General features: G+C 46.4%; 1 protein-coding gene across 7 annotated transcripts in view; it reads right to left on the bottom strand.

The window, feature by feature from the left end:
* Positions 1-27,492, bottom strand: part of EVA1C (eva-1 homolog C) — a 75,069-nt gene that overhangs the window by 13,981 nt on the left and 33,596 nt on the right. For 4 of the 7 annotated variants that reach the window (XM_037014757.2, XM_017641919.3, XM_017641917.3 and 1 more), the window contains 2 exons: positions 20,638-20,790; positions 2,268-2,411 (listed from right to left, as the gene is read on the bottom strand). In XM_037014757.2, the coding sequence (XP_036870652.1) occupies positions 2,268-2,411; positions 20,638-20,790 (297 nt within the window). The remainder of the gene's footprint in view (positions 1-2,267; positions 2,412-20,637; positions 20,791-27,492) is intronic. The other 3 variants (XM_073231416.1, XM_017641918.3, XM_017641921.3) reach the window with 2 other exon arrangements.

Below are 27,492 nucleotides of genomic sequence, written 5' to 3'. Positions count from 1 at the left end.
TGAAACCCATTGGCAAGACAATGCCTTATGCTTACTCTTACCCAAAAGGCCCTATAAGACCCCAAACCCTTATGTACCCCTAGCCTCTCTCCCCTTTTTGCAGGTTGCCCCCACTCCCCTTTCTTTAAGTGTGTACTTTTTAAATAAAGCCTTCTCACTGCTCCACTTACTGCATTTTTGTCTCTGCACTCTTCCAGTGGTGTCTTTGTCACTTCACTATTTCATTATTTAGACTTAAGCACTAGTTTTCTCTCTCTCTGTTCTACTCCAGATAAGTAGGGAAGGGCTACTGAGATCTCTAATTTGGGCTTGCAAGTTCCTGTTGCCTGGGTGACCCGGGCAGGACTGCTGCTGTGCGATCACGCTCTTTAGTAGCCTGCACTGAAAGTCTCCTTTCTTTGCCTATGGGAAGTTCTCAGAACATAATCTGACTCCATCCAGTGCTCTGTGGCTCCCCCCAATCCCAGGGTGCTAAGGGACTTAGTTCCCACACCTGCAGATTCAAGCAGACACTGGATGCCAGGTGACCCTGGCTTTAGGAGTTGGCAGGGGATCTGCCCTATGCTGAGCAGGAGTTCAATGAGCTTCCCCCTCTGCCCTCCGTTCTCCCTTGCTCACTGCTGCCATTCCCTGCTAGTCTCACTTTAATGAATTCCTTCCTTACCTACACTCATCAGGTCTGCTCGAGAATTCTTTCTCATTCAGAGTCAAGAACCCTCCCCTGTCCAGGCTGAGGTATCACCTGGTATGCAGGGAAAGGCCTCCCCAGATGCAGCTACCCGGCAACTAAGGCACAACAGGAAATCCACCTGATCTGCACACTAAGCTCCTTCAACCCTCCACTGGAGGGGCCTGATGTTACTAGAACTTCAGAATGATCTGTGTGGCTCCTTGGAAAACCTCAGCCAGGATGGGCTCAAGGTGCTTTGGCAAGGGAGCAGAAGAGGCTGAGAGCAGGTGAACTGTGGTCCTGGATGTAGGTGCGGGGCTAGTATTGGGGCAATACACTTACGAGTCCCTTCACTGTACTGATTACAGCTTGAATACAGCAGAGGACATTTTTAGCTCAGGATATAAAAAGCTGGGGATGCAATGGAATGTCATTCAGCCAAAAAAGGAGTGAAGGATGGTATGTGCCACACAGAGATGAACCTTGAAAACATGCTAGGTAAAGAAGCTGGTCCCAAAAAACCCCACAGAGTATGATTCCTTTTTATATGAAATGTCCAGAAGAAAATCTGTAAAGACAGAAAGTAGACTGGTGGTTGCTTGAGGTGGGGGTGAGAGATAAGGTGGAAGGTGACTGCTGAAGAGGACATGGTTTTTTTTTGGGGGGGTGATGATGAAAATGTTCTTAAATGAACTGTGGTGGTAGTTGCACAGTTCTGTGATATACTGAAACCACTGATTTATATGCTTTGATAGGCAGATTGCACAATCTGTGAATTACATCTCAATAAAGCTGTTACAAGAAAAGAAAGCTAGAGTTATCTGGCAGGGAGGAAGTTTCCACAAGCACAGGTTCTTCAGTTGTGGTACTCTTTGCCCTCCCTTTGCTTCTATGCTCATTACAAAATCAAAAACAAAAAAAAAAACAGTCCACGTGTCAGGATTACAAACTGCAAAGCCACAGGACCCGCAGAGCACAATCAATGCTGATTCGCTTTTAGGCAGCTTGATAAAATTAGAATCTAGTAACCCAGGCATTTCATTTTACTATGTGAAGACACTAGGAAAACAAGGGGATGCTGTCATGTAACATTTTAAATTGTTTAATGGGTGAGCATTTGCTCTGCTGACTGAGTGCTGTGGGGATGTAGATAAATGGCTGTCGGCAGCCTAGGGTTAGTCATTCAAGGCCTAGACGCAGGACTGGAAGGTGAACTAGGAGCCAAACGATACTTCTGGGGACTTGCGTGACATACCCACACACTTAAAGCCTCCTGAGAGTCCAGATTAAAATCGCTATTCTCGGTGACAGCAGCTGTACCCCATTGGCTTGCTCTTCTCCCACCCTTCCCATTTGCTGCTAATCTGATCGCTTTTAAAACAAATTTTGACCAAAGAAAATTCTATGGTTTATCTGCTACAAACATCATAAACAAGAATAAAGGACATTTATATAATGGCTCGTGAGTATCTGGGATGACAACAGAATTTCCGGGGTGGGATCATTTGTCCCGTTGCACAAAAACCCCTTGCATGCACAGGATCACCGCCTCCCACAGGCTGGGCCTTACAGCAGCCCATGGAGGGTACATTCTTACCACATGCATAGGTGACGGTGAGGTATTTTTTCACTCCTGGCAGACAAGGGCTTCCGAAATGGTGGTTGTTGACAATGATCTTGCATCTTTGTTTCCCGTAGCACCTCCCAGATAACACTTGCAAAGCCGAATAAGACAAGCAGTCTGAAAGGCAGGGAAGAGCAAGGAAAACTTTATGTTATGGTCCACATATGGTCACCACAAAGCTGATGTTACTTACTGTAAATAAAAACACCGAGCTGGATTTCAGATCTCACGGGGACAGTTTCTCTGACTATTTTCTCTCATTAAAGCACCCAAGATGCCTTACCATATAAAGCATACAGGCTAAGTACCCTCTGGGCAGAGCTGGCTTCATGGGCATGTGCCAGAAGGGCCCTGAGCTGACTAACACTCTGCTGTCACCATCATGAAATTCTTACATATTTTTGAGTAACGGGCTCTGTGTTTTCATTTTGCAGTGGGCCCCGCAAATTATGTAACTGGCCCTGCATACAGAACAGACAAAATGTGTAGGACACTGAATGAAGATTCTTCTTTCTTTTATGATCTTTATGTCTCTTTAAACTATTTGTTTATTTTGAGAGTCTGTCTCTCCTATGGGAACATGAGCTCCAGGAGGACGGGGACTATTTCTATCTTGTTCATCATTTAATTCCCATAGCCAGGCCCACTGAAGAAACCCAGTAAATAACTGGTGAATGAATGAATGGATGGATGAAATCAACTAATAAACACGAGGACATGTTTCTCAGCAGCCTGGCGCCATGTTTTCACAGTTAGCACAGGTGACTGAGCACACATGGAGAAGGCACTGTGCTGTGTACTGTCAGAAAAACAAGTCAGAAGAAGCCGATCCCGCATTTGCAGGCTGTGCGGAAAGACAAAACCCACACGTGTGACCTCATGTTAATACTGTGAAACAGGGAGTGACTATCGGCACTAAGTGGTCCAGACAGGTGGGAGACTGCAGTGGGCAGGAGTGGTCAAGACAGGCTCTGTGGAGCAGAGGGGCTTGGTCACAGGGGAGGGGGCAGGGGTTGGGTAGAGGCAGGCAAGAGAAAGGCATAAACACCAAGGCCTCCCATACGGGAGTCCAGGGGGCTGACCAGGAGCTGGAAAAGCAAGTGTGGGCAGAGGAGCCATAGGGAATAAGCCGGCAAAGGGAACTGGAGCAAGACAGGCTGAGGCTGCCTTTGAATGCTCGGCTAGAGATGGTGGACTTCATTCTGCAGGCAACAGGGAGCCTAAGGAAACGGCCTGATGCCGTCATCCTTGAGGGGCAGTGCACCAGAAGCCCTGGGAGAGAAAAGGAACCTGAGGCATGAGACCATTTGGGAAGCAATTTTAATCATACTTACTGGGAAGGGTTCAGGGCTTTGGGAGTGTATTTTAGAGGCCTTGCAGAGTTCAGTTCCCTTAGAAGCACAGCTAAGTTTCTGTCAGGCTCTGTTCTCAGCCTTCGTATGTTAACTGATTCAGTGTCCACAGCAACCCTATGGGATAGGTTGCTCATTTATATTTTTATGTTTATTTATATATATAGATTGTTTATGTTACTGTGATATTGTGATTAGTAATTAGAAATAAATATTTGATCCAAAGTTTCTGGCAATGCCCATAAAACCCTTGGAATTTTCAGCGAGGAGAGTGACCAAGGTGTCTTCTGTTATGATAATGAGGCAACTCTTAGAAGCTCCTGAGGACAGGCCCCAGGTGCCAGGGAACCAACTGTGGCATCAGAGGGCTGGAACTCTCAGCTGCACCCTCCTGCCCTCAGGGAAGCGGAGAGGAGAGGGGCTGGAGGTTGAACCAATCGTCAACGGCCAGTGGTTGAATCAGTCGTGAAGCCTCCATTAAAACTCAGAAGGACAGGGCTCCAGGACCTCCAGTGGGTGAGCGGACAGAGGCATTGGGAGGGAGGCAGGCTTCCAGAGAGCGCAGGGACTCCATGCCTTCCCTGTACCTTGCCCTGCGCCTCTCTTCCACCTGGCTGTTCTGAGTTATGTCTTTTTGTAATAAGCAGGTAATCTAATGAGTAAGCAGATTTTCTGATTCCATGAGCCATTCTAACAAATTAATAGAACCCAAGATGGGGGTCATAGAAACCTCTGATTTATAGCCTGTCAGTTAGTACTTGTAACATTACCTGGGCTTGCAACTGGTGTCTGAAGTGGGTACAGTCTTGTAGGACTGAGCACTTAACCTGTGGGATGTTACACTGTCTCCAGGTAGATAGAGTGAGAATCGAGTTGAATTATTTGACACCCAGCTGGTGACAGATTTGCTTGGATATATAAAGAACTGGAACCCCCCAAACAATGAAATTGATACCAGAACCTTTGAATTACACACACACACACACACACACACACACACACACACACACACACACACACACACACTATACAAATACATACATATAAAGACAGAGAAAGGAGGAAAAGAAAGTATATAATACACACTTTTTAGCCTTTTATATATATATATGTTATCCTTTAGCTATATATATATATATAATGTATAATCAATTTTGCAGAGGAGGAAGCGGACACAGTTTACATAATCTTCAACAGCTCAAGAGGGCAACGGGGTCTGGACTCAATGCCCCAGCCAGGCTCCAGAATCTGCAGGTTTTAGCCTCTGAGTCAGTAAGAGTGGGCAGTTTAGAGGGCGAGATGATAAATTCATTAAACAAACAAACATAAACTGCTCTGCATTTTGGAGGATAGGGACCTTTAAAGAGAGTGTTGAGATTGGAGATGTCTGGACATTCATGCCTGGAGGGCGCAGGGGCTGATGCTGAGGAAGCCCGTCCCTGGGAATGTGCAGGGACATAGCATCAGGGACATGCCACAGGCACCAGCAGCCACAGGACTTGTGCTGTCTGCTCACTTCTCATAGCTGACAAACTCCTCCGCCCTCTAAAAACAAAAGCCCTGCCCTCCCCATATCCCAGGACCTCTCTCCAGCCTTATCTCTTCCTTCCCAGCCAGGCTTCTAGAAAGGGTCCTCTATGCCCCCTGCCTCCTCTGCTTCCCGGCGCCTGTGCCCCATCCATTCCTCCACGCGCTTCCGGCCCATGCACGCCCTGGCTCTCTGAGATCACAGCGACCTACTGCTGTCCTATCTGCGGTAGGAGCCAGTCCTAATGCTTGCCCATCTCTGGCTGCGGGGTGCCTGAACCCTCTTGCTGAAGGGTTCTTCCCCGACCTTGGCTCCCTGGTGCCCTTTTCCCCATCTGTCCCTGACGCCTCCCTCCCAGCATGCACTGCAGGCCTGCCCACCCCACGGGAGCGCTCCTGGGCCCGGGGCCGGGGCCCTCCCCCCCCATGCACACTCCACAGCGAACCTTGGGGAACACCCTTCAAATTGCACCGCCCGCGTCCGTTGCCTTCACCTTCCCCCCAGGAACCTCTAGGACCATCTAGATCAGCACATAGTGTCTCCTGCCCCCTCCCCCCCACCAGCACCAAGCTCCTCTCCTACAGTCCTGCTCCCTGACTGGTATGACAGCCTCAAAGGAGCCCCCGCCGGAAGCCTCAGCTCCTGCCCTCTCCCCACACCCTTCGTCGTCTGCTGCTCTCTCCCAGGATCCCTCCTTCCTTTCACTTCCCCAGACAGGGCCACCTGTCCAAACTGTCACCGTTTTGTTAAGTCTTTAACTGCTCCCCCCACTCCATTTCCTTCCACCTGCAAAATCCCGTCAGGCCAGCATGCTCTTCATAATCACATCAACCCAGGCTGGATCCGGCCCAGCCCCCCTGGCTCACCCATAAGATTAAGTCCAACTCCACTGAATCGTGCGTGAGGCCCAGCGTGATGCAGTCACCTCTTCCACCGCCTGTTGACGTCCTTTGCAGCCAGTCTTGCACGGGAGCCTGTGTCCCCACCCCGCAGGGCTCACTGCAGCGCCCCAGGGCGGCCTGAGATCCTCACTGTCCCTGTACTTTTGCCGATGTTCTTCTGCCTCCTTGGACACCCTGTCCCTGCTTCCTGTTCAGTAGACACCTTCCCTGTGACCCCACCCCCATGCTGCAGTTGGCAGTGTTCTTCCCTGTGCTTCCTCTCTTCCTTGCAGATCTGCTAGTGCAAGGCTCTATGTATGTGCTCCTTTGTCTGTCTCCAGACTAGATGGGGAGCACCTGCCCCTGCACCCTTCAGGCAGCCTGGTGCTTGACGAATGCTCAAAGAATTCCAGAACAAATGCACAAAGGTAAGCTTACAACCTCTATCTCTTTGGAAACTCCCCCTGGGCTCTAGAGACCTGCTTCCATTGCCCTCACCACCAGGCGTTTGAGCTAGCAGCTCAGAGGAAAAGTCTCAAAATGGATTACTTGGGAAGAAAAGAGAAGGGGCACACCAGCAGTGGGGTACAAGGTGTATGACGAGTGAATGTGAGATACAGGGACCCATACAGAACCAGAAGCAAGAGAAAATGCTATGGCTTCACACCACGTTCACTGCAGCCATATTCATAATAGCCAAGAGGTGGAAACAAACCGAGTGTCCACAGGCAGATGAATGGATAAACAGAATGTGGTATAAGCAAACAATGGACTATTATTCAGCCTTAAAAAGGAAGGAAATTCTGACAGTTGCTACAACATGGGTGAAGCTTGAGGACATTACGCGCAGTGAAATAAGTAGGACACAAAAAGACAAACACTGTATGATTCCACTTACACAAGGGACTTAGAGTACTCAAATCCACAGAGGCAGAAAGTAGAATGGTGGTGGCCAAGGGCTGGGGGAGGGTGGAATGAGGAGTTAGTGTTTAATGGTGACAGAGTTTCAGTTTTGTAAGACAAAAGAAGTTCTGGAGATGGGCTGCACAACAATGTGAATGTACTTAGTACTAGGGACCTGTACACTTAAGAATTGTTAGGATGGTGAGCTGTATGTTATCGATTGTTTTGACCACAATTGTAAGAAAATCCCACAGTTTAGCTGTGAAGATTAAATTAATCAATTTTTATAGTTAGAATACTGCAACGTGTCAGCTATTATTAATGAAAGGGAAGGAGAAAGGACGAAGGAAATTAAGAACGTTGTGGAATGTAGTGTAATAGAAGAAGCCTTTGATCTACCAAGGCCTTGTCATTATGTAGAAATGAAGACAGTGTGGTGCTCCAGGACAGAAATATTACTGATAGATTGGAAGAGTGGAACTGGAGATTGAGCTGGGTGATTACAGGACTGTGTATAGGACAAAGGTGGCAGAGCAGTGGGAGCCAGGCAGAGGATGTTCTATACATAGTGGTAGCACACACCCGGTTATGCATAGGAAAAAAGTGGGATTGAGTCTCTGTGCAAAAATCAATTCCAGATGGATTAAAGACTTGCATGTGAAAAGCAAAACCTTAAGAAAAAACATAGGATAACATTTTTTGGATCTTGGAATGGGAAAAGAGTCCTTAACAAAATACAAAAGCAGTAACCGAGAAAAAACAAGACCATTTGACTGTTAAAATTAGGAACCACTGTTCACCAAAGCACACTAAAAAGAAAGTGAAAAGATAAGCCACAGATAGAAGATATTTTCACTACATATAATCAAAAGATTTTGTGCTTCTACAAATAAATATGAAACAGACAAAGAATCTACCTTTTTAAATGGGTGAAAATCATGAACAGGCATTTCACAGAAGAGGAAACATATCTGATACAATGAAAAGAAACTTAGTTATATCAGTAATCAGGGAAATACAAATTAAGACCACAATGAAAATATTATTTTACACCTTCTAGATTGGTAAAAATGAAGTAGTCTAAGACTACTAAGTGATGGAGATGTGTATTAGTGGAAACTCTTGAATATGGCTAGGGGGAGTATAAATTGTCCCTGGGACATACACTGGCATCTTTTAAATTTGAGCGTTTTCACATCCTAAGACTCAGCAGTTTGACTCCCAGGAGAATTCGGGCTCACATACCCCTTTCCTGAAACCCTTCAGAATTCACAATTCTTCCAGTTTTAGGAAAGGAATCCTATGCATTGGGGTAGGACACACACTACACCCAACACCATGGATGAAACATTGAAACAATGTTGATTGGACAAGTTAGCTCCAGAAAATCACATGCAGTCAGGCACCATTTTTACTAGCCCACAAAACAGGGAGGGAAGGAAGGAAGGAAGGAAGGAAGGAAGGAAGGAAGGAAGGGAGGGAGGGAGGGAGGGAGGGAAGGAGGGAGGGAGGGAAAAGAAATACAAAAAAATAAATATGTAAGAAACACACCTACTTAATGTAATAAAATAAATGTGAAAAGGGGAAAGAAATAACCACAAACCTTAGAATAGTGGTTATCCTGGAACGGACAGGATGCTGGGACAGGGGATTAGAGGCATGTTATTTATAGAATTCTAGTTCTTTGGGAGTATAAAGCATTACATTACTCTGCTTTGTAATTTGCATAGGTGTTACATAGATTATTTTGTGGACATCAAATATGAAAAAGATTTTAAAAATAAAAAAGGGACTCTTAAAGCCTCTTTTCCAAGAAGGTTTTATGAAATCTCCCAGAAATCTTTTAGGTTAAATGGTGTAACTCCGGGAGGAGAAATCCCAGGGCAAAATACCTTTGAAACTGAAGTCAGTCAAAGAGAGAAAAAAAGTTTAAATCCTGTTTATTGCTTACAAGCAGTCATCCCGTCTCTCTCTCTCTCCTGCTGTGGAAAAGCAAGCGAAATACTCCCCCTAACCTCTCAGGTTCAGATAAGCCCTCTTCACCCCTTGGAAACACCTGTTAATACGGAGATGCACTAAAGCCAGGCAAGAGATTTTGGAAATATTGCAATTTTACCCACAAATGGAGACCAGAGATGTTGGAGGTAAGGTATCAGGTAATAATAATGCCATAGGAAAAAAAATGTAAATATTTATTTGTGGGCATACTGTGCCAGAAATGTCCCACAGGGACACAGAGGAAGAAGCAATGTCTGTTAGGAACTTGAACACAGGGAAAGAAAAGGAAGTTAGGAGTGGAGAACATCAGGAAGATCAACAGTCCCATATCCATTCTTTCTGCCTGTGGTCTCCTTACAGTGATCGATTCAAACAATGCTGTCAGCTTCTTAAAATACAGCTCTGATGATCTATGTCCCTTTCATTTATGCTGAAGCCTCATGAGGTGGATCCCCGAGTCACTACTTGGAGGAGAGCTGCCCAGGACAACTGTCCAAAGCCCACTGGACTGGAACATGAGCAAGAAATAAACCTGTACTAGGTTAAGCCACTGACTTGCTTGCCATAATAGTTAACATTATCTTGGCTAATGCTTAACAAGGCTATGTAACTTGTCCAAGGTCTCAACTTTTGATGGGAGTGTGGGTTCTAGATCCTTATTCGGTTGACATAGAAAAATGTACCCTTAAATATGATTTCCCTACTTAGACAAGAATGGGGAAAGATATTGGTAGGTACAACTTAGTTTCATCTCAGTTGTTAGACACAACTCAGACATCTTAGCAGGAGAGAGATGACAAAAGGCTGGGCCATGGTGAGGAAGGCATTAGAGGCTCCGCTCAAGGAGGCAGGACGTGAGGAGCCAGGACAGTGGGATCAGAGAGGAGGTTTCTAAGGGAGAGTACAGTGACTGACGTAAGGCAAGTTTCAGGTGTGATGGAATAGCTGGGTTATGTACGGACACAGCGCAGCTGGAGGGAAAGAAGGGGTGGAAACTCAGGAGAGGGAAGAAGCCAGCCTCTGACGTTTGTCTGATGGATTCACAATGGGCCATGGGGGAAAGTGGGTTAGGCTCTGGAAGGATCTAGAAGGGAACAGACATGACCACTAATGCTTGTGGAGTAAAAAAATCACCAACAGAGCAGAGCTTCTGTGGCTCTAGCTGGCCCCTTGCTACGGGCTCAAGAGGAATTTCATGGGTCCAAGGTAGCCGGGGAGCTGAACTTCCCCTGGGGTTCAGCTACTGGTGGACAAAAGCACACCTCATGGGTGACAAGGAATCAGAGTGAGCTCAGTGGGCCTGATGGAAGGAGAACCAGAAGCTGAAGGTGACTTCACAGAAGACGGGGTAGAGTCGAAATCAAAGCCCAAGGAGTCTGTGGGAGGAAAGGCTCAGAGAAGAGAAGTGAGGGTGCCTAAGTAAGACGAGCTCATGGCCCCGGTGATCTGAGAGGCTGCCGTAAAGACACGAGGACTAACCACGTGAGCCAACCTGGCTGGCACCGCGTCTGACACAGGCAGCCCTCCATAAATAGTCCCTTTTCCAAGAGCACTGGCCTTGAACCTGGTCCAGCGAGCCCCGGGATTGTGAGGGGAACCCCAGAGACCGCACAGGCAGAGGATGCAGGAAAGCCCATGCCCCAGGGATGCTCCACCTTCCCCTCTCATTAATTAGAGACCTGGGAGAGTTCGGTGGAAGGAAGCATCTATGGCTGCAGAGTTGGAAAGATGATGCTGTTGAGGGAAGGACAAACAAGTACATATGTATCACCTACGGTATGTATTTATTTACCTAATACATGTATATGAGATATATTTACATCAATAAAATATATATGCACTCAACAATGATGTATTTAATGCATGAATTTGTGGACTGAAGTGGACACCAGGTAATGCAAGCATCCCGAGAATCCAGCTTTAGAATGTGTTTCTGGTGGGGGTGTCTGGTCCATGAGTTCAAATCTATGCTAGAAAAGCCACCTCTAGGTAACTCAGGAAGCTCTAGCCCCCTGCCAGTCCCTGGTCTGCTCTTCTCATCAACTCTCTCTGGGCTTGGAAGAGGTGCAGCTTTTCTCTGACTGCTTCAGGTGCTCCAGCCTACCAGATGCATTTGCTGAACCTAACTGGGTAGGTCCCCTCGCCAATGAAAGAAAAGTAAACAGCGCAGCAGAAAGTCGGCGAAGCTGTAATGGAGTGTTGTAAATGCCCATCTCTACCATATGCCGGAAGCTTCAGGTGTGACTTTATGAAAAGCAACGTTTCCTCTGCTAGTGTAGGAGGAAGAGCTACAAGCATCATCAGGATCCCAGCAGGCCACCCGTGGTTCAAATTCAGCAGTGTAAAGAGAGCTTAACAAAGAGACTGTTTACGAAGGTGTGAGTGACATACCACAAAGGATGGTGCAGAACCCCATGGCTAGGACAGCAGAGGGATGTTGCCAGTGAAACCTTGAAGAAGCAAAGGCTGTGGTTTCCAGAACCAGAGGGGGCCACTCAGTGGAGAAGGCTGCCACATGGGGATGGGCGTGCAGTGGACAGTATGAAGCGCACAGTGTGGTGTTGTTGTGTTGTGTTGTGTGTTAGTTACTTCAGTGCCTGCACCTCTAATTAGACCAGCACCTCCTGGAGGGCAAGGGGGTGCCTTTCCCCACTATTCACTCAGCACCCGCTATCCACTCATCTCACTGAGACCCTGCATCCCGCCCAGGTAACATGAGGAATACCTTTTCTGCTGTATTTCTGCAAGGTTTATACAAGGCGACTGCAGAAATCAAAGCCCACATAAACATTAGTTCTTCTCACTAGCTGATGCTAATGAAAACTTTTGAATGAAAAGTCTGCTGTGGTTGAGATTCCAGAAGCCCCTCTGCCCATGGTAGCTGCAAGAAGCTGAATGGAGCCACGGGCAAGAGTGTGACCTTGTGCGGATCAGCTGCCTCGCTAAGCCTATTTCCTCGCTCAGGTGATGAAGTTAGCAGAAGGTGAGTCGTTGGTTGGCATGACTATTCCAGAAAACGCTGAGTTTAGAGTGTGTGACACTGGCACCTGATGTATGTCAGTTATCATTATCGACAGGTCACCTTATGTCACACGGGACAATGGTACTTTTGAAAAAGGCCTTGAACAATTTAGGTTCCAAATTACATCTTCTTTCTTTGGTCCTGTTAAGTGAAAACAAGTACACATGGTATGGTAGGATCAGAACTATCCATCAAAGCCCCAAACTTGCATTTAGAAAAAAAGTAAAGAAAAGATTGGAAAGAGAATCGCAAAGACAGGAGTGGGGATAGTTTGGGCTGATGGTAAAGAGGGTTGTTTTCCCCTGTCAGTGTTAAGATACTGTCCAAGTTTTGTGAATTTACATTGCTTTGAAATAAAAAAATATGAGGCGACATATCTTGAAAAGTAAAATAAAATTCATGTCTGAATAAAATACAGTTTTTTAATATGAGAATCTCTGAGACAACTGTTTTCAGAAATGTGAAAGTTTGGGCAAATGTAACGATAAACCTTTTTTTTGTAGAACTCAGTTTGTTCCAGAAGCTATGAAAAATAAATCTAAGAATAAAGACATATCTTTTGCATTTTCTTCCAGTTTATTTTTGGTTGTTACTTTGTGGAGCACAGGGCTGATTACAGAACTTTTGCTGTCTATAGGAGCCTCATTATTCTCTGGTAGTTCTTAGCTAACATGCTTCTCAGTTGAAAAAAAAACCTTAAATCTCAAGATATCTGAAAATGGGAAGAAGTAACACTCTGAACTATGAAATTATTCTTAGAAGTCAAATGTAACTGTTATTGTATTTTCTGTTACAAAGTAAATACGTGTTCATAATTGAAAACTCAAAAAGTATAGTTGAGCCAAAAATAAAAATAATTTTAAATAAAAAATTAAAATTCCCGGTAAATTCCATCATCAAGAAAAAAAAACAACCTTTAAAGAACATCCATCTAATCACTTTTCTCTGTGTAAATGTTTTTCTCCCTCACTGGTATCATAAACATATTATTTTGTGTGCCACTTGTCCTCATCTATTAATACACTTGGGAATGTTTTAATATAAGCATCATTTTAAAGAACTGCCTGGTTCTTTGTGTTATGGATGATATACCAGCTCTACTTACAGTACCTATTTTTGGACATTCAGATAGCTGATTTCTATTTTTGAACATTATAAACAGTTCTTTGTGGAACATCCTTAGAGCTAAATATTTGCACACAAGCACTATGGTTCTCACAGGAATTCTTGGAAGTCAACTGCTTTGTCAAAGGGTATTCAAAATATTAAGACTTTTGATACACACTGCCAAACTGTTATCAGAAAACTTATACCAATTCACACTTCTGCCAGAATTGTATGAGTGCCCTAGAAACCTTCTATTTTCTTAGGACAGGAACCTAACCATATTCTTTCAGACTGAAAGAGGAAGAAGAAGAAGAAAAAACACCTCTCATTTATAAGACCCCAACCCTCTTTGAGCCCGGACGTCTGGGACCAGCCTGATTGACAGAGGCATGCTTTTGCACTCTTAAATTACCCTGGGAGCAAAAGAATTTATTTTGGTGAGCATTGCAAGACCCACCAGTGTGTGTTCAGGAAGAGGTCCAAGGTAATTCAGATCTGACCATATCCTTGTTGACAGTGAGCTCGGAGCCACTGGCAGGATTTTCCTTTGAAAGTGGCTATCTTCTTCCCAGGCTGATTTTGTTTGCACCTCTCTTCCTGACAAACTCCTCTCCACCCCCAATACCTGTGATAACAAGATATTCCACCATTTAATTTTTATTTTTTGGCTATTGTTTAACACTGAAACTGAAGTTAACTTTCACTCTTTACAACCTGTTTTAATTTTGGTGATTAGGCTGGCTGCTCTTAAGTGACGCTGTCTTGGCAGTGGGAGCCCCTGGCACCTGGATGTGGGGCTGAAAATCCCGGGCCTGCCCACAGTTGACCTTGGGATGGCTTTAGCCCAGCCTCTGAGGCTCATTGGGTGGTTTTCACAGTCTCTTGTTAAGGAAATAGCAGAATCCTGGATCCCAACCAGAAAATGTAACTGCAGCAGGAAATGACGTGTCCCAGTGGACGCCCAGCCAGGGGAACTTTCTGAGGCCCTGCTTTCCGAAGCTCACACTCCAGGCTGTGGGAAGGCTCCCTCCCTTCTGTGCTCAGATGCTGCTTCCCTGGTGATCACTAGTGCCAACCGTGATCCATCATGTTCTTGTCTTCCTTTCATTTTTCTTCCACTATATGAGGCCTAAGTTCTGGTGGATCTGACTTGCTAGATCTTTGAGAAATGTCATCAGGTCAGCACCCTCAAAATAAGACACTGGATCCATCTTTGAACTTGTGACAGAAAGATGTCCCTTTGTGAAGATGGGCTCATGCTGGCTCCGTCATCTGTCTGTGGCGTCAGCTTCCCTTTTATTTTATAGCTGTGGTGACCAGCCTTTGTATTCGTTTGCTAGGGCTGCCATAACAAGTGCCACAAACTAGGTGAGCAAAACAGCAGATCCAGGCCTCCTCTTCATTCTGGGAGCTGAGAGCGCAAGGTGCTGGCACGCAGGGTCCTTCTGAGGCCGGGCTCCTCGGCCGTTGTGTCCTCACGTTCTGCACATGCTCTTCTTCTGTGTGTGTCTGTGTCCTGACTTCCCCTTCTTAGAAGGACACTAGTCATATTGGATTAGGACACATATGACCTTGCTTTGACTTAATCACCTCTTTAAAGAACCTCTCTCCAAACACAGTCCCATTCTGGGGTGCTGGGAGCTAGAACTTCACCATATACATTGTAGGGAAATACAGTTCAGCCCACAGCAGCCTTCAGGATGGCCCCAGTGATCTTCACCTCCTGGAATTCATGTTGTGTGTACCTGGCTCCCACCACAAGTCCAAGCTGGTCTGTGTGATGCACACAGAATGGCAGAGGTGACCCTGTGTGGCTTCCTCGTGTGCTTTTGCATCACTTGCTCTGGCAGAGCCACCTGCTGTGTGTCATGAGGACACTCAAGAGACCCTTGTGGGAGAACTGAGGAGGCCTGCCGTCACCAACCAGCACCAACTCGCCTGCATATGAGTGAGCACCTTGGCAGCCCAGCCCTCAAATGACTGTGGCCCGGCCAACACCCCTGTGCCCCCTCACTAGACCCTCCAGGGCCCTCAGCAGGAACTGCCAACTCAGCCACCTGAGAATTCCTGCCCCACAGAATCCATGAGGTAACAACTGTTTCTGTTTGAAACCATTAGATTTTGGGGTATTTTGCTACAGAGCAATAGAAAACAAATAGACATTTTTAATACTTAGAAGTGGGTTATTGGGGTTAAAAACTCCTAAAAATGTGGGAGTGGCTTTGGTACTGGGGTTTGGGCACAAGTTGGGAGGGCCTAGAGGAGACTGTGAGCGAAGGTCAAGGCCTTGAAGAGAAGCCCAGTACCTATAAGCTTCACACCCTGAGACCAAGTGCACCTTCAGGGTGGAACTTCCTGAACAGCAACTGGACACAGGTGTGCCGGACGTCTCCCCTCCTGTCTCCGGGCTGCCCCGGCCAGTCACTGATTTTGGCACTGGGCAGGCCTCCCTTGTCCCAGCTGTGCCATACAAATGTAATTTTCTATGTGTGATGATGGGGAACAGGCTGAGTGCTGTTCAAGGCTAGGGTGTGGCGTGTGATCAACACATCACCGGCTTGGATGGTCCGCATGGGACGGAGCACAGAGGCCCTGCCTGCCCTCCTGCCAGCCCAGGCTCAGAGGCCCTGCTGAAGTCAGGTGTGAGCACCCTTGTGTCCTTGGGAATATCCAGTAGGAGCTTGGGTCCTGCTGCGGACCAGGCCCCGCGAGGACATTCATGGAAGAGTGATGGCACCACACCAGGGCTTGGGGACCCCAACATTCACCTGGGGTGTCACCCTCCCCACCACTACTCAGGACCTTATCTGACATCTGAAGCACAGAATCAGAAAAGCAAGCAGCCCTAGGTAACAAACCCTAAATGTAAAATGTCTAAATGTAAAAAATATTTAGAGAGACCATTTGATACCTATTAAATTGGAAACATGAAGGAAAATCATACATAACTCTGCCAAAGTTGCAGAGAAACCCACAGTTGTACATCACTGTTTATGTAACAAAAGGTAAGTTCAGAAAAAAAAAATTCTGTGGGGGTGGGAGAGTGACAGCAGAAAAAGCATATGAAGGGTTAATATTTCTATCCTCTCACAAGCTCATAAAAAGTGATGAAAAGAGTTAAGATCCCAACAGAAAAAAAAAGGACAAAGCCTATAGAGACAAAGTGTGCAAGTGCAAATACAATCATCACAAACACACGGGAAATGTTCAAGGCTGTTAACATACAAGGAAAGGCAAATAAAAAATATTCAGAGAGACCATTTGATACCTATTAAATTGGAAACATGAAGGAAAATCATACATAACTCTGCCAGAGTTGCAGAGAAACTCACAGTTGTACATCACTGTTTATGCACATAAATTGGTTCAAAAGTTTTTGGGAGGAACTCTGGCGACACACTGAAGAATTGTAAACATGCCCGTGCCCTCTGTTGGTATAAAACTTCTGGGACTTAATCCAGAAGAAAGAAAAAGCTGCAAGCACAAGTTCATTATACATTATTTATCATATTTGAAAATCAGAAGCAATAAGATAATCCAGTCACTAGGGAACAGTTAAAGAAATTATTTACTCTGTTCCTTTAACGGGATATTAGGAAGGGACTGGCATTGTTAGGATTTCGTTGACTACATGGAAAAACACCGATGATATGAAGTTAAATTTAAAAGCAGAACTCAAGTGTATCTGCTTTAGAATCGCCATTATTAATCATTTTATTAAAACTTCTATTGACTAATCCAAATAGAAAACTGTATTTATTAAAAGTATTGTTAGTTCATATACATTAGGACTTAGAATAGATAGATCCCAAGAAAGAAAAATCTTTTCATGTGATGGGTAAAACATGTGACTGAATCTTTTTCTTATTCCTGTGAAACATAATTATGGTGCTTGGGCAGAACAATATAATTGTCATGACAATCATCTCTTAGAAAGAACTGGAAATGCTTTCCCTTCATATCTGAGTGCTAAAGCCGCACTCCACTGTGCTTCCTGATGGTGGAGAGCTTCACTGAGGCCCAGCTGGTCTTTGCCACTTGTGCTTCCAGTGGGGCACCAGACTGAAGCATGTGGGCTGGCAGAAGACTTCAGCTCATGTGCATGAGGAAAAGTACGCACATCACCTGTCAGGGGTCCTCGGTGAGACCCAACCACTCGCCCTTAGGCAATCATCCTACCAAGCTCATGCCAGGTCCTAGGGTTAAGAATAAATTGCTTTTTTTCCTTCTTCAAAGCAATGGGGCTGAGCTACAGTAACAACTGGGAACCAAGAGCAGGGATCACACACTGGCAGCCTATGGACCGGATGTGGCCTGTAGGCATGTTTTATTTGGCTTGCGCAGTGTTTTCAAAGTTGGAACATTTGCATTTTTAAAAAATCCAGATTTCCAGCATCTCATAAGAAGTTGGAAGCTGTGACAACACCAGGCCCACATTTCTCTGGGCCGGCAACCATCTGCCTGCAGGAGCCCAGTGTGGGGGCCTCAGTTAGTGGAGCCTCTGATTCGTCCATGCATGCCAAGGCTCACATGGCCACCTACTCTGTGCCAAAGCTCACCTGGCCACCTACTCTGTGCCAGGCGCTGCTGCACTGCTGGGAATTCCACAGGGAAGGACAGACACCATCTCTGCAGCATCTACCCTCTCCTGGGGTGGCAGACCATGTGCACATAAATGACTATTTCCATGTTATGAAGACAATGAAACAGCAGACAATTCAAAGGGGACTGCAGGGACAAGGTGCATGCTGGCAGGGAGCCTAGGAAACCTCACTGAGGTGACATCTGATATCATTGATGCCCAAATGACTAGACAGAGCTGGCCACAGGGAGATGGGGGGTGAAAACCTTCCAGGCCAAAGGAAGAGCCTGTGCAAAGGCCCCAGGGTATGAATGAGTGGATGACTCCAGAGGTCAGAGGATCAGAGGTCCTCAGCACTCACCCAGAGGTGAGCAGAGTGCAGGCTTCCACATGAGGCTGGGGCAGAAGAAGGGGCACTCTCAAGGGAGCTTTGATGTTCCCTCTAAGCCCCACCACCGCAGAGCACAAAGCCAGGGGGCCACAGGCATTTGCAGAGTGGTTCAGGACTGCAGCTGAGAGCCTGATCCTCAGCCTCACGCGTAGTCAAGGGGCAACGGACAGGAGCCCTTGACTGTGTGTGGCAGGAGGGCAGGGGGAGAGCACTCAGGATGTTTCTGCTGTGTGATGTTGCCAGGGCTCCAGCTTTTACAACTAAACTGCTAAGCAAGGAGCACAGCCTTCCATTCACAGACTTTTCCCGCTGCCACAGGATTATTTGTGGCATTGGAACAGCTGGCTGACCCGAGGATTCCTCCAACTCTCTATGGAAACCTGTCTCTTAGCCATGGCGTCTGCTAACATTTTCTTTGGCTCATTACTTTTCCCTTTAAACTCGCTCTCATCCAGCTTCCCAGGAACCCAAGGGAGTGACCTACCGAATGTAAACTATTCAGCTTACGTACAGATCTACCTACTTAGCTGACCAACTTCCGCAGCTCAAAAGAGCAGTTGGAATAGGTGTTACTTACTGCTGCCTCCCAAATCACATGTGGCGAAGTTAGACTTAGTAAGCCTGAGGAATGGGGTGCCCTGCCTCATTATTAAAAAGTGGAGTCCCTTTTTGTAGAAATGGATCAGATCACCAAGGATGCCTTGTCCAGCCAAAGAGACCAGATGACATGGGAGCCCCTGCAGGATGTTCAGAAGGGCAGTGACAAGACTGGCCTTCTAGAAGAGTGCCTGCAGCCTCCTGGGGAGAAAGGCAAGCCTGGGAACAGGAAGACTCCTGCAATGACCAGACGATAGTCTCTTGACCTAAGCAGAAGCAGGAATAAGGGAGGAGGGGCCGGAGACATTCTAAACACATGCGAGTATCAGAGGAGAGGGAGAACAGAGTCTCAGGAAGTTAGAGGTCACTCACTGGGGCACGGGGCAGAGGATGGTGCCAATAATAGACAATGGGAGGGCAGCCCTACAAGTGCCACTGTCCCATTTGACAGCTGAGCCTGCTAATATGGAGCCCTCTGCCCTGATGTAATTAAGAGCAACTAAATGCCCACTTCTGCCTGCCTTTCTAGTCCACCGGGGCTGCCCACTATTCTCGATACAGAGGCCTTCCCTTCCAGACAACTGGGTGAGGGGCCTCAGTGGCACATGCTCCTTGGGAACTGTTTTTGGTTTTCTCTTTAGTCTGGCCTGAGGCCTCACTTGGGCAGTTCGGCCAGTTTGTGTGTCTATTTTTCCAGATTCAAGATACTGATTGTATATGGATTTCTTTTTAAAATTCATGTGTAACTTCACATGTGTTCCATGAATAACTGTAGCACTGGCCACATTAAGGAGCTCACTGTAGATTTTGATGAATAAAATGCAACTTCTTGGGCTGTTTCCCAGCAGGACCTGTTCTCTCTGGTCACGTGGGCAGAGATCAGGCTAGTTCACCACCACAGATGGGATGTGTGATGGTACATTGTATGTGTCAGTTTGGCTAGGGAATGGTGCCCAGTTGTTTGTTCAAATGCCTGCCTAAATGTTGTTGTGAAGGTATTTTTAAGATATGACTAACATTTAAATCAGTAGACTTCAAGTAAAGCAGATTGCCCTCACAATGTGGGTGGGCCTCGAGTAATCAGTTGAAGGCCACAATTTTCCTCCAGGCTGCAACATAGAATACTTTCCAGACTGCTCTCTTGTGGAATTCAGACTCAAGATGAATATTAACTCTCACCTGAGTTTCCAGATTGCCAGCCTGCCTTGCAAATTTCAGACTTGCCAGCCTCCACAGTTGTAGGAACCAATTCCTTAAAATCAAGCTCTCTTTCCATATGTATATATAGCTCCTATTGGTTCCGTTTCTCTGGAGAGCCCTGCCTAGTAATAATATAGGGTGATGGATGGATGGTCCTTTCAGGCCCATATCATAGACATCATCTCTCAGCTCCAAACTGTAGACTTCTATGAAAGACTCACTGAGCTCTCTTTGATACTAAACAACTGGTTATGGCCCAGGTTCAGAGCCCTGCCCTGGCTTTTCTCTCCACCCAGACACCTAACCCAGGTATCTTCAGGTTCACCCCCTGCCTCCTTCAAGACTGTACTCAACATGCCCATCTCTCTGAAAAACTGCAGCACACCCCAGCTTTCCCTGTCTCCCTGCCCCTAAAATGCTTTTCCCCTTAGCATGTATGCACACCTGGAACACGACATATTAGCTCTTTCATTAACTGTTTTCTTGTTACCTCTTCCACTGCTGGAAGGTCAGTTTCATGTAGACCCTATGTTGGTCACTAATGACTCCTGCATGCCTAGAAACAAGGCCCTGCATAATAACTACTCAGTGCAGAATGACTGAACAACAGATAAGACTTGGGAATGTGGAGCAGAAGATGGGACTATGGTGAGTGGTTCCTCCTGCCCTCTACTTCCCCTCTAATCCAGGGACTGGCCACTGTGTGCGTTCCTTCCTTGGGGATCCAGGGCCCTTAATGCACTCAGACAGCACGCTAACGATGGCCACATAAAAACACGTACCAAAGGGGGGGAGCCGCTCTGCTTCCGAGGAGCAAACATCCCTGTCCTCTGTCCTCCTACCATAGGTCGCCGAGTAGATGTTGAGAAACTTGGATTCATGGCAGTGCAGTTTCAGCTCTTGGTCTTCACACACGGTTTTGTTTTTTAATTCATCTGAAGCAGAAACAAAAGTTGGCGGCACCATCAGCTTCCCTTTGGTGAGCACTGCCCATTCCAAGCCACTCATCTTCCTAAGCTGCACGCTGAGAAGGGGCCCTGGGGAGAGCCCTGCCTGCCCTTGGGCCTCTGACCCTGAGAAGCAAAGCTTCTGCAGAAAGAGAGTGGGGGGCAACCTGCTGGCAATGCAAAGATCCAGGATTGATAATCAACAAGGTGCGAAGGGAGGGGAGATGCCAGGTAGAGAAAGTTGGGGTAGGTCCTGGGAAGGGCCTGGCCTTAAAGGAAGTTTTGCTCTTTCCCCACTTGAGGTCACACATTCCTTAATTGAAAGGAGCCTTTTTTAAATGTTGCCTTGGGATGCACACAGGTAAAGGCTAGGGATCACCTGATAGAAGATGAACCCTTGGAGAGAGCCTGGTTAAACCTCACCACCTGACTTCCTTAGGTTCTAGCGCTCCGCTTACGTATTTAGAAGAGAGATGGCATAAAAGCAAATTAATTCCTCTGTTAGGAAAGGGGAAAATAAGGCATGGTGCCTGTGAAGAGTCCCCCTGTAAGGACTAGGAAGAGCCGGTCCCAAGTCCTGCAGCCCAGGAACAGTGGACCCGCAGGCTGACGTTGCCTCCTGGGTGAGGACGACCTGTACTGGGTCACAGTTCACTTGCAGAGAATTTAGGAAAAATGCATTTGTTTGTTTAATCCACGGACCATAGTAAAATTTCCCTTTGCAGTGTCATGCAGAGTTGACATTATAAACACACCGTTGAAGAAAGTATGGTTTATTGGTTTGTTTTTAAAGAGTACATTGAAAAACCATTCACATCATAAAAACGTTTAATAACGATTTTATTTTTAAAAGTAATGAGCTAACAAAAGACCAGGTTTCGTAGGAGTCTGTGTATGTGGGTATCCAGGAAAGGCAAACCTATAGCTGGAATGCAGGTTAGCGGCTCCCTGAGGCTGAGGGGTGGGAATAAGGAGTGGCAAGCGCAGACAGACACGACGACACTGTTTGAGACGATGGAAATGTTCTCTAGCTGGGCTGGGTGACAGTTGCTCAACTCAGCGCTGACTTGTCCACTCATGAGTGGGAATTTTATGCTGTATAAATCATCCCTCAGGAAATATACTTTTAAAATAACAATAGCTAATATTTATTGAGCACTCCCGCTGACCTAGGTCCTGCTCTAAGATCTTTAAATGCATTAATTAATTGAAGACTCAAAACAGCCCTTCTGAGAGCCACTGCTTCATACACTTGGCATGTTGTATTTTGGATTTTTTAGAAATTGTAGAAGTGATTCATGTATTCTGGATGCTAACTTTTGTCGTTAAGGCGTTATAAATATCTTTTCCTGGCCCGTCTCTTCTCTCAAACTTTGCAAAAGCAAAGTAAAGCAAAACATAAAGGGGACCATGGTCATTGATTTGGATGTGTGGTTCCCTCCCTCCCCCGCCCCTGCCCCAACATTTTGTACGGAAAAGTCATGAAGAACGTGCTAGCCCCACTGATTACCTCTGTCCTAGTTTTTTCTACTTTGAAATGGCAGCTACATAGGCAACAGGCACACCTTCCAACCAAAGGAGACACCAAGAGCTAAGTTATCGGAGCTGCTCAAGTTGCCAAGTGCTGCCTGGGACAGGGGGGAAGCGGCTGTTCAGGGGAAGGTAAACTAGCCCCGGTGCCACCATTACCAAGCCCACCCCCACCCCGTACTGGCTTTTATTTCTCTTATCCACTTATATTTTTGTTCCACTTTTCTTTCCTGGATCGGGGGTGCAGGCGAATCCCAGGTACCTGATACCCCTCAAATGAAAGTTTTCGAATTGCAGTGTGAGGCCCATTGATGAGTCATGAGGTCAACTATGATTTGTGACCAACAATTAAAAAAACACAAAGAATAGTTTAGGAAACATCAAAATGCATCACATGAGAAAAGGATAAACACTATTTTATAATTCTTAAAGAACTTTTCAGTTGTGTGTGCATTATGTTGGGCCAGAATGTGAAATGTGTGCCTTACTCTGCTTTGCAAGAAAACTGATATAGAAGCTCCCACCTGAAACCTGCAGGAGAGCAGAAGCTATAATGTTAAGGTAACAGTGGCCAGTGGGACCCTCATATCCTGGGATTGATGATGCCTAAACCCCAAATTTAAAATATGAAAGAAAACAAATTTCAGATATCAATTCCACCTTTCTGTAACTTGCAAATTCCCAGGCCTTTCTATCCAAACCTGAGAAGCAGCAGCGAGGCCAAACTTTTAGATTATAGAAAGGAAAACTTTTTAGGCTATCAAGATTACTGTTACTCTGGTGCTGGAAAATCTTGGCACCATTCTTCAGTATGTGATGATGAGAACACTCACAACTAACGAAGGGCCCAGAGCAGAAACCAGGCTCCAGATGCTCCCAGAATCCCCAGTGTCTCTAGTACTTGAAAATACAGGAGGGACCATGGGAGAAGGGAAAATCTAAAAGGCGACTAGGTGAACGTTTAGAATGCCCTTCACCCACTAACTAGAATCTTAATAAAACAGGTTAAATTTAGAGCCAAGAAAAGTTTTGTTTTCTTTTTCTAAATAAAAAGAACACTGAGTCTGACCCTGATACTGGAAGATTTGATTTTTTTTTTTTTTTGGTGAGTCCTACTGGCAACTGGTATGAGTTTTTCAGTGCTTTTATGAGTAAATGCTAAATCCAACCAACACCGAAATTTTGCCTGACTTCAAAGGCCCGGAGTGAACACTGGTCTTTGATGCAGAACAGAAGACCTAGGCAGACACACCAAAAAAGCTCAAGAACCTTTCCAGCTAGAATACCCAAAAATGTTAAGAATGCCTGCAAGGGGCAGAGCTTGCCAAAAAAGAAGGTGAGTGGGAGCAGGCAGGATGAATACCAAGCCTTATCCCAGCAAACTGGAAACTTTTCTAAACAGGAATGATTTCTTTCTTTTTTGTTTGTCAGAATTTTTAATGAGAAGAGCTTTTTTAAGGCATGTCATGAAGTGCGTTTACTAGCCACCATCTCTCAGCTGTATTAGAGCCCATTCATTAAATGTAGCCTTGACGCCAGCCAAGTTCACCCGGAGAAACACAACACCTTGCACGTAAGACCTCCAGGGATTCTGTCTCCAGATTATGGGCAAATCATCTCCTGGGGTGGAGGGGCCTGTGAGTGTCATGTTACGCGTTCAGGGGCTATTGCTGTATGATGTTGAGTCACTTGGTTCCTTGGGAGTGTGCTAGTTCACTGTTGCCGAAACAGATATTTCTGAGTCCTAAAAACAAGGGGAATGCAACATAATTACTACTTTTCTTAGAGAGCTAGAATTTGTTTTAGAGCTGCTCAATTTGTTAGAGTGCTTGATGGTTTCATGTTAGAGAAGGTATGGTCAGACTTCCAGATCTGGAAGCCAACAGCTGCATGGGCTTAGAAGGGACAGGAAGGAGAAGCACAACTCTGCTTAAAGGACAATCACAAAGTCTCCTTCCTAACTCTACCAAGTAGAGGGTAATGTGGGTCATTCCCTCCTCCTTAATAATACAAATACACATCTGCATGCCAGCAGGGGCCTTTCAAAGGTGGGCAAGGGGAGTGATCTGCCATGAGGCAAATACGTTATGACTGACAGTTACTTACAATCACCAGTACATAGTGACATTAACATGCAGACAGAGATTTAGTCACTTGTATTGTATTTTAAATTCCCTATAGACAGTGCACCTGCTATTGCCTGCACCAGAGAAGACCACACTCCAGACCCCTGCCCACCCACTGGTACATCGCTGCCTTTCAGTCACTCAGATCTTTAGCAAGAATTCCTTTAATCTGCTTATTGGAGTAATAGCTACCAGTTGCTGAACTCAACTCCATGACAAGTCCTATGCTAAGCATTTTACACACAGCACTGTGATTTTACAGTCCACACAACGGCCCTGTGCAGAACTGCATTATCTTCATTTTATAGCCGAAGCCACACTGAAAGTTTCCGTGCGTGCTCAAGGTCACACAGCACTGCACAGCAGGTCGGGATATAAACCCAGAATTGCCCAAATCCAAAGCCTCGCTGAAACCAAAATTCCCTGAAGAGATGAGATTTAGGGAGGTGAGAGAGCATGGTGCACACTTGGGAAAGATGGTTCTAGTGAGGTTTGCTGGCGCAGTAGCTTTCCAAAACACAAACACACAAACAAGCCCTGATCTGAAGCATTTGTTAATTTCTGCAGTGTAAATACTCCCATCCTGGCAGATTTTGCTGCACACCCGCAGAGCTGGGAAGAGATGCACACAACCGGCTCTCGCAATGAGAGCTGCTCCCCACACCCTGGGTGCGACAGTGGAGCCTTGGGACGATCAGCATCACACAAGGGCTGGAACTGAGACAAGAGGCGAGAGGATGCTCAGGGGGAGAGCTGCAGGAGAGCAGGCAGGGCAGGGGTGGTGCGGGGACCACCCTCACTTCCACTTCCATCTCACGGCAGCAGTAGGAGCCACCTCCCAACCGCAGACCTCTGGTGACTGATGCCCACGTTACATGAGGTGCTCTGTCTAAATATCTGTGTCCCCTAAAATCCATATGCCCAGCATGATGGTGTTAGCAGGTGGGGCCTTTAGATGCTTAGGAAATGAGGGTGGAGCCCTCATGATGGGACTAGTGACCTTCTCAAAGGGACCCAGGAGAGGCTCCTCGGTGCCTCCTTCTGCCAAGTGTGGTAATAGTGAGAGAGCAGAGGACCAGGCTCTCAGCAGACACCAAATCTGCCAGCACTTTGATCTTGGCCTTCCCAGCCTCCAGAAGTGTGAGAAATATTTGTGTTGGTTGTTATCCACCTTGCTGATGGCCTTTTGTTAAAGCAGCTCAAACAGACTAAGACACAAGAGCTCTGCCCCTCTGATCTGTTACATTCAGGGCAGCCAGAAGGGCTCTCCAGCCCCAACCGAGCCCCCTCCCTGCTTAAATGCTGCCCCACAGAGGGTCCACCTCCTGCCTTGCTCACCAGGGCCCTGCTCCAGCTCTCTGGCTGGTGTTCCTTCCTGCTCCCTCCAGCCCCTGAGCCCTCTGGCCCCAGGCTCGGTGTGGTGTGCTCTTCCTGCACCCAGCCGCCACCCCTGCCCTCTCAGCTCCATCACTACTTGCCAGGAAAGCCTTCCCTGAGTCCCTAACCAAAGTCACTTCCTCCTTGGAGCTATTTGCACTGTACCAAGGGTGCAGGGGTCTTTCTTAGACATTTTTTGGACAGATATGGTCTTTCTGGAGAAACTAAAGGATGGGAAAGAACCAGGTATGCGAAGATCTCAGTAAATATTCTCAGGATAAAGGAACTGCCAGCCAGGAAGCTTCTTCCAGGCGTGTGTCTCTTCATATCCCACACCTGGCCCAACACAGTAGGTGCTTGGTAGGTGTTTGCTGCAATGAGATTAGTGAACAGAACTAACCACAAGTGGCCCAGCACTGATTTGTCCAAGGTTCTGCCAGTCTCATGAGGGCCTTTGTGCTTCTTTTAGAGGCTGGTTCTTTTCAACTCTTTATTTTGAAACATTTCCAACATACAGAAGATATGAGAGAACAGCACAATAAATGGGCACATATCCACCACCAAATGTCTCTGGCTGTCAGCACTGTGAACAAGGGCTGCTTCAAAAAGGGTTACCCTTTCACCAGGCCAGGAGGGTAGAAAAGAAAAAGAAGGTAAAGCTATGGGTGTTGCTGAGGGCGTGGTCATTTCCAGATTCAGCCCAGGGAGGAACAGAGATCTGGAAGTGAGTTAGTCTGGTGAGTGAGCCTGGAGTTGATGAGAATCCCTGGAGAGGGTAGGCTGTTCTGCAAAGCTCAGGCCTGCTTGTGGGTGTTTGTGATTGTGTGCACATGTGAGTGTGTGTGTATGTGTGTGACAATGTGTTTGTGTAGAACAGGATGTAGGTGTGATTGTATGTGTGTGTGTTGTGAGTATGTACACTTGTGTGAATGAGTGTGTGTGAGTGTGAATGTGTGTTTGAATGCACAGTATGGGGGCAGAGCCATAGGGGCCGTTCTGAGGTAGCTGGGCCCTAGCAAGGAAAGGTATTTTTGACAAATGCCTGAGTATTTGCCAGAAGGATCCAGAGCTTTCTCCACAGATGTGCACTTGAGATGGTTACACGTGTGGCCCACTTTCAGCAACTGGGCTATCCCCCCAGTGTTTTGGGGGATGCTAGGCTCCAGAGGCAAAAACCAACAGAGAACAAAATGCAAAAAACAGATAACTGTGTTGATTCAGCTGTGCAAAATTTTAACGTTTTGGTTAAATGTTGCTGCTATAACACTGCTTTCTTTCAACATGTTTTTTGAGGATGAACAGGACCCTCTATTGCTGCTTTTACCTATGGCTTCTCTTCAGCAGCCCTGCTGTGCCAGAAAGTATGGCCTACTTGCTGAAGAGCAGTTATTTGGCACCTGTGATGGGTTAAAGCATGAAGCCGATGTGCTTTAGAAATGGCGAAAGCCAACAGAGAACAGTGCAAGAACCAGAATAAGGAGGCCACTCCAGCCAGGCTTCTGCCTGCTTCGTTCCTCTCAGGAATAGGCGCTGGTGGAGGGCCCCGCTCAGATGGCTGGAAGAAGCCAGTTCAGAAACCACGGCTCAGGTGGCAACTGGCCTCTGGGAGGAACACGCCACACTCCAGCTAAGTCTCACAACAAGACTTCCTCAGAGA

The sequence above is a fragment of the Manis javanica genome, chromosome 3 (assembly GCF_040802235.1).
Source record: "Manis javanica isolate MJ-LG chromosome 3, MJ_LKY, whole genome shotgun sequence".
Taxonomy (NCBI): domain Eukaryota; kingdom Metazoa; phylum Chordata; class Mammalia; order Pholidota; family Manidae; genus Manis; species Manis javanica.
This window is presented reverse-complemented; position numbering and strand designations above follow the sequence as displayed.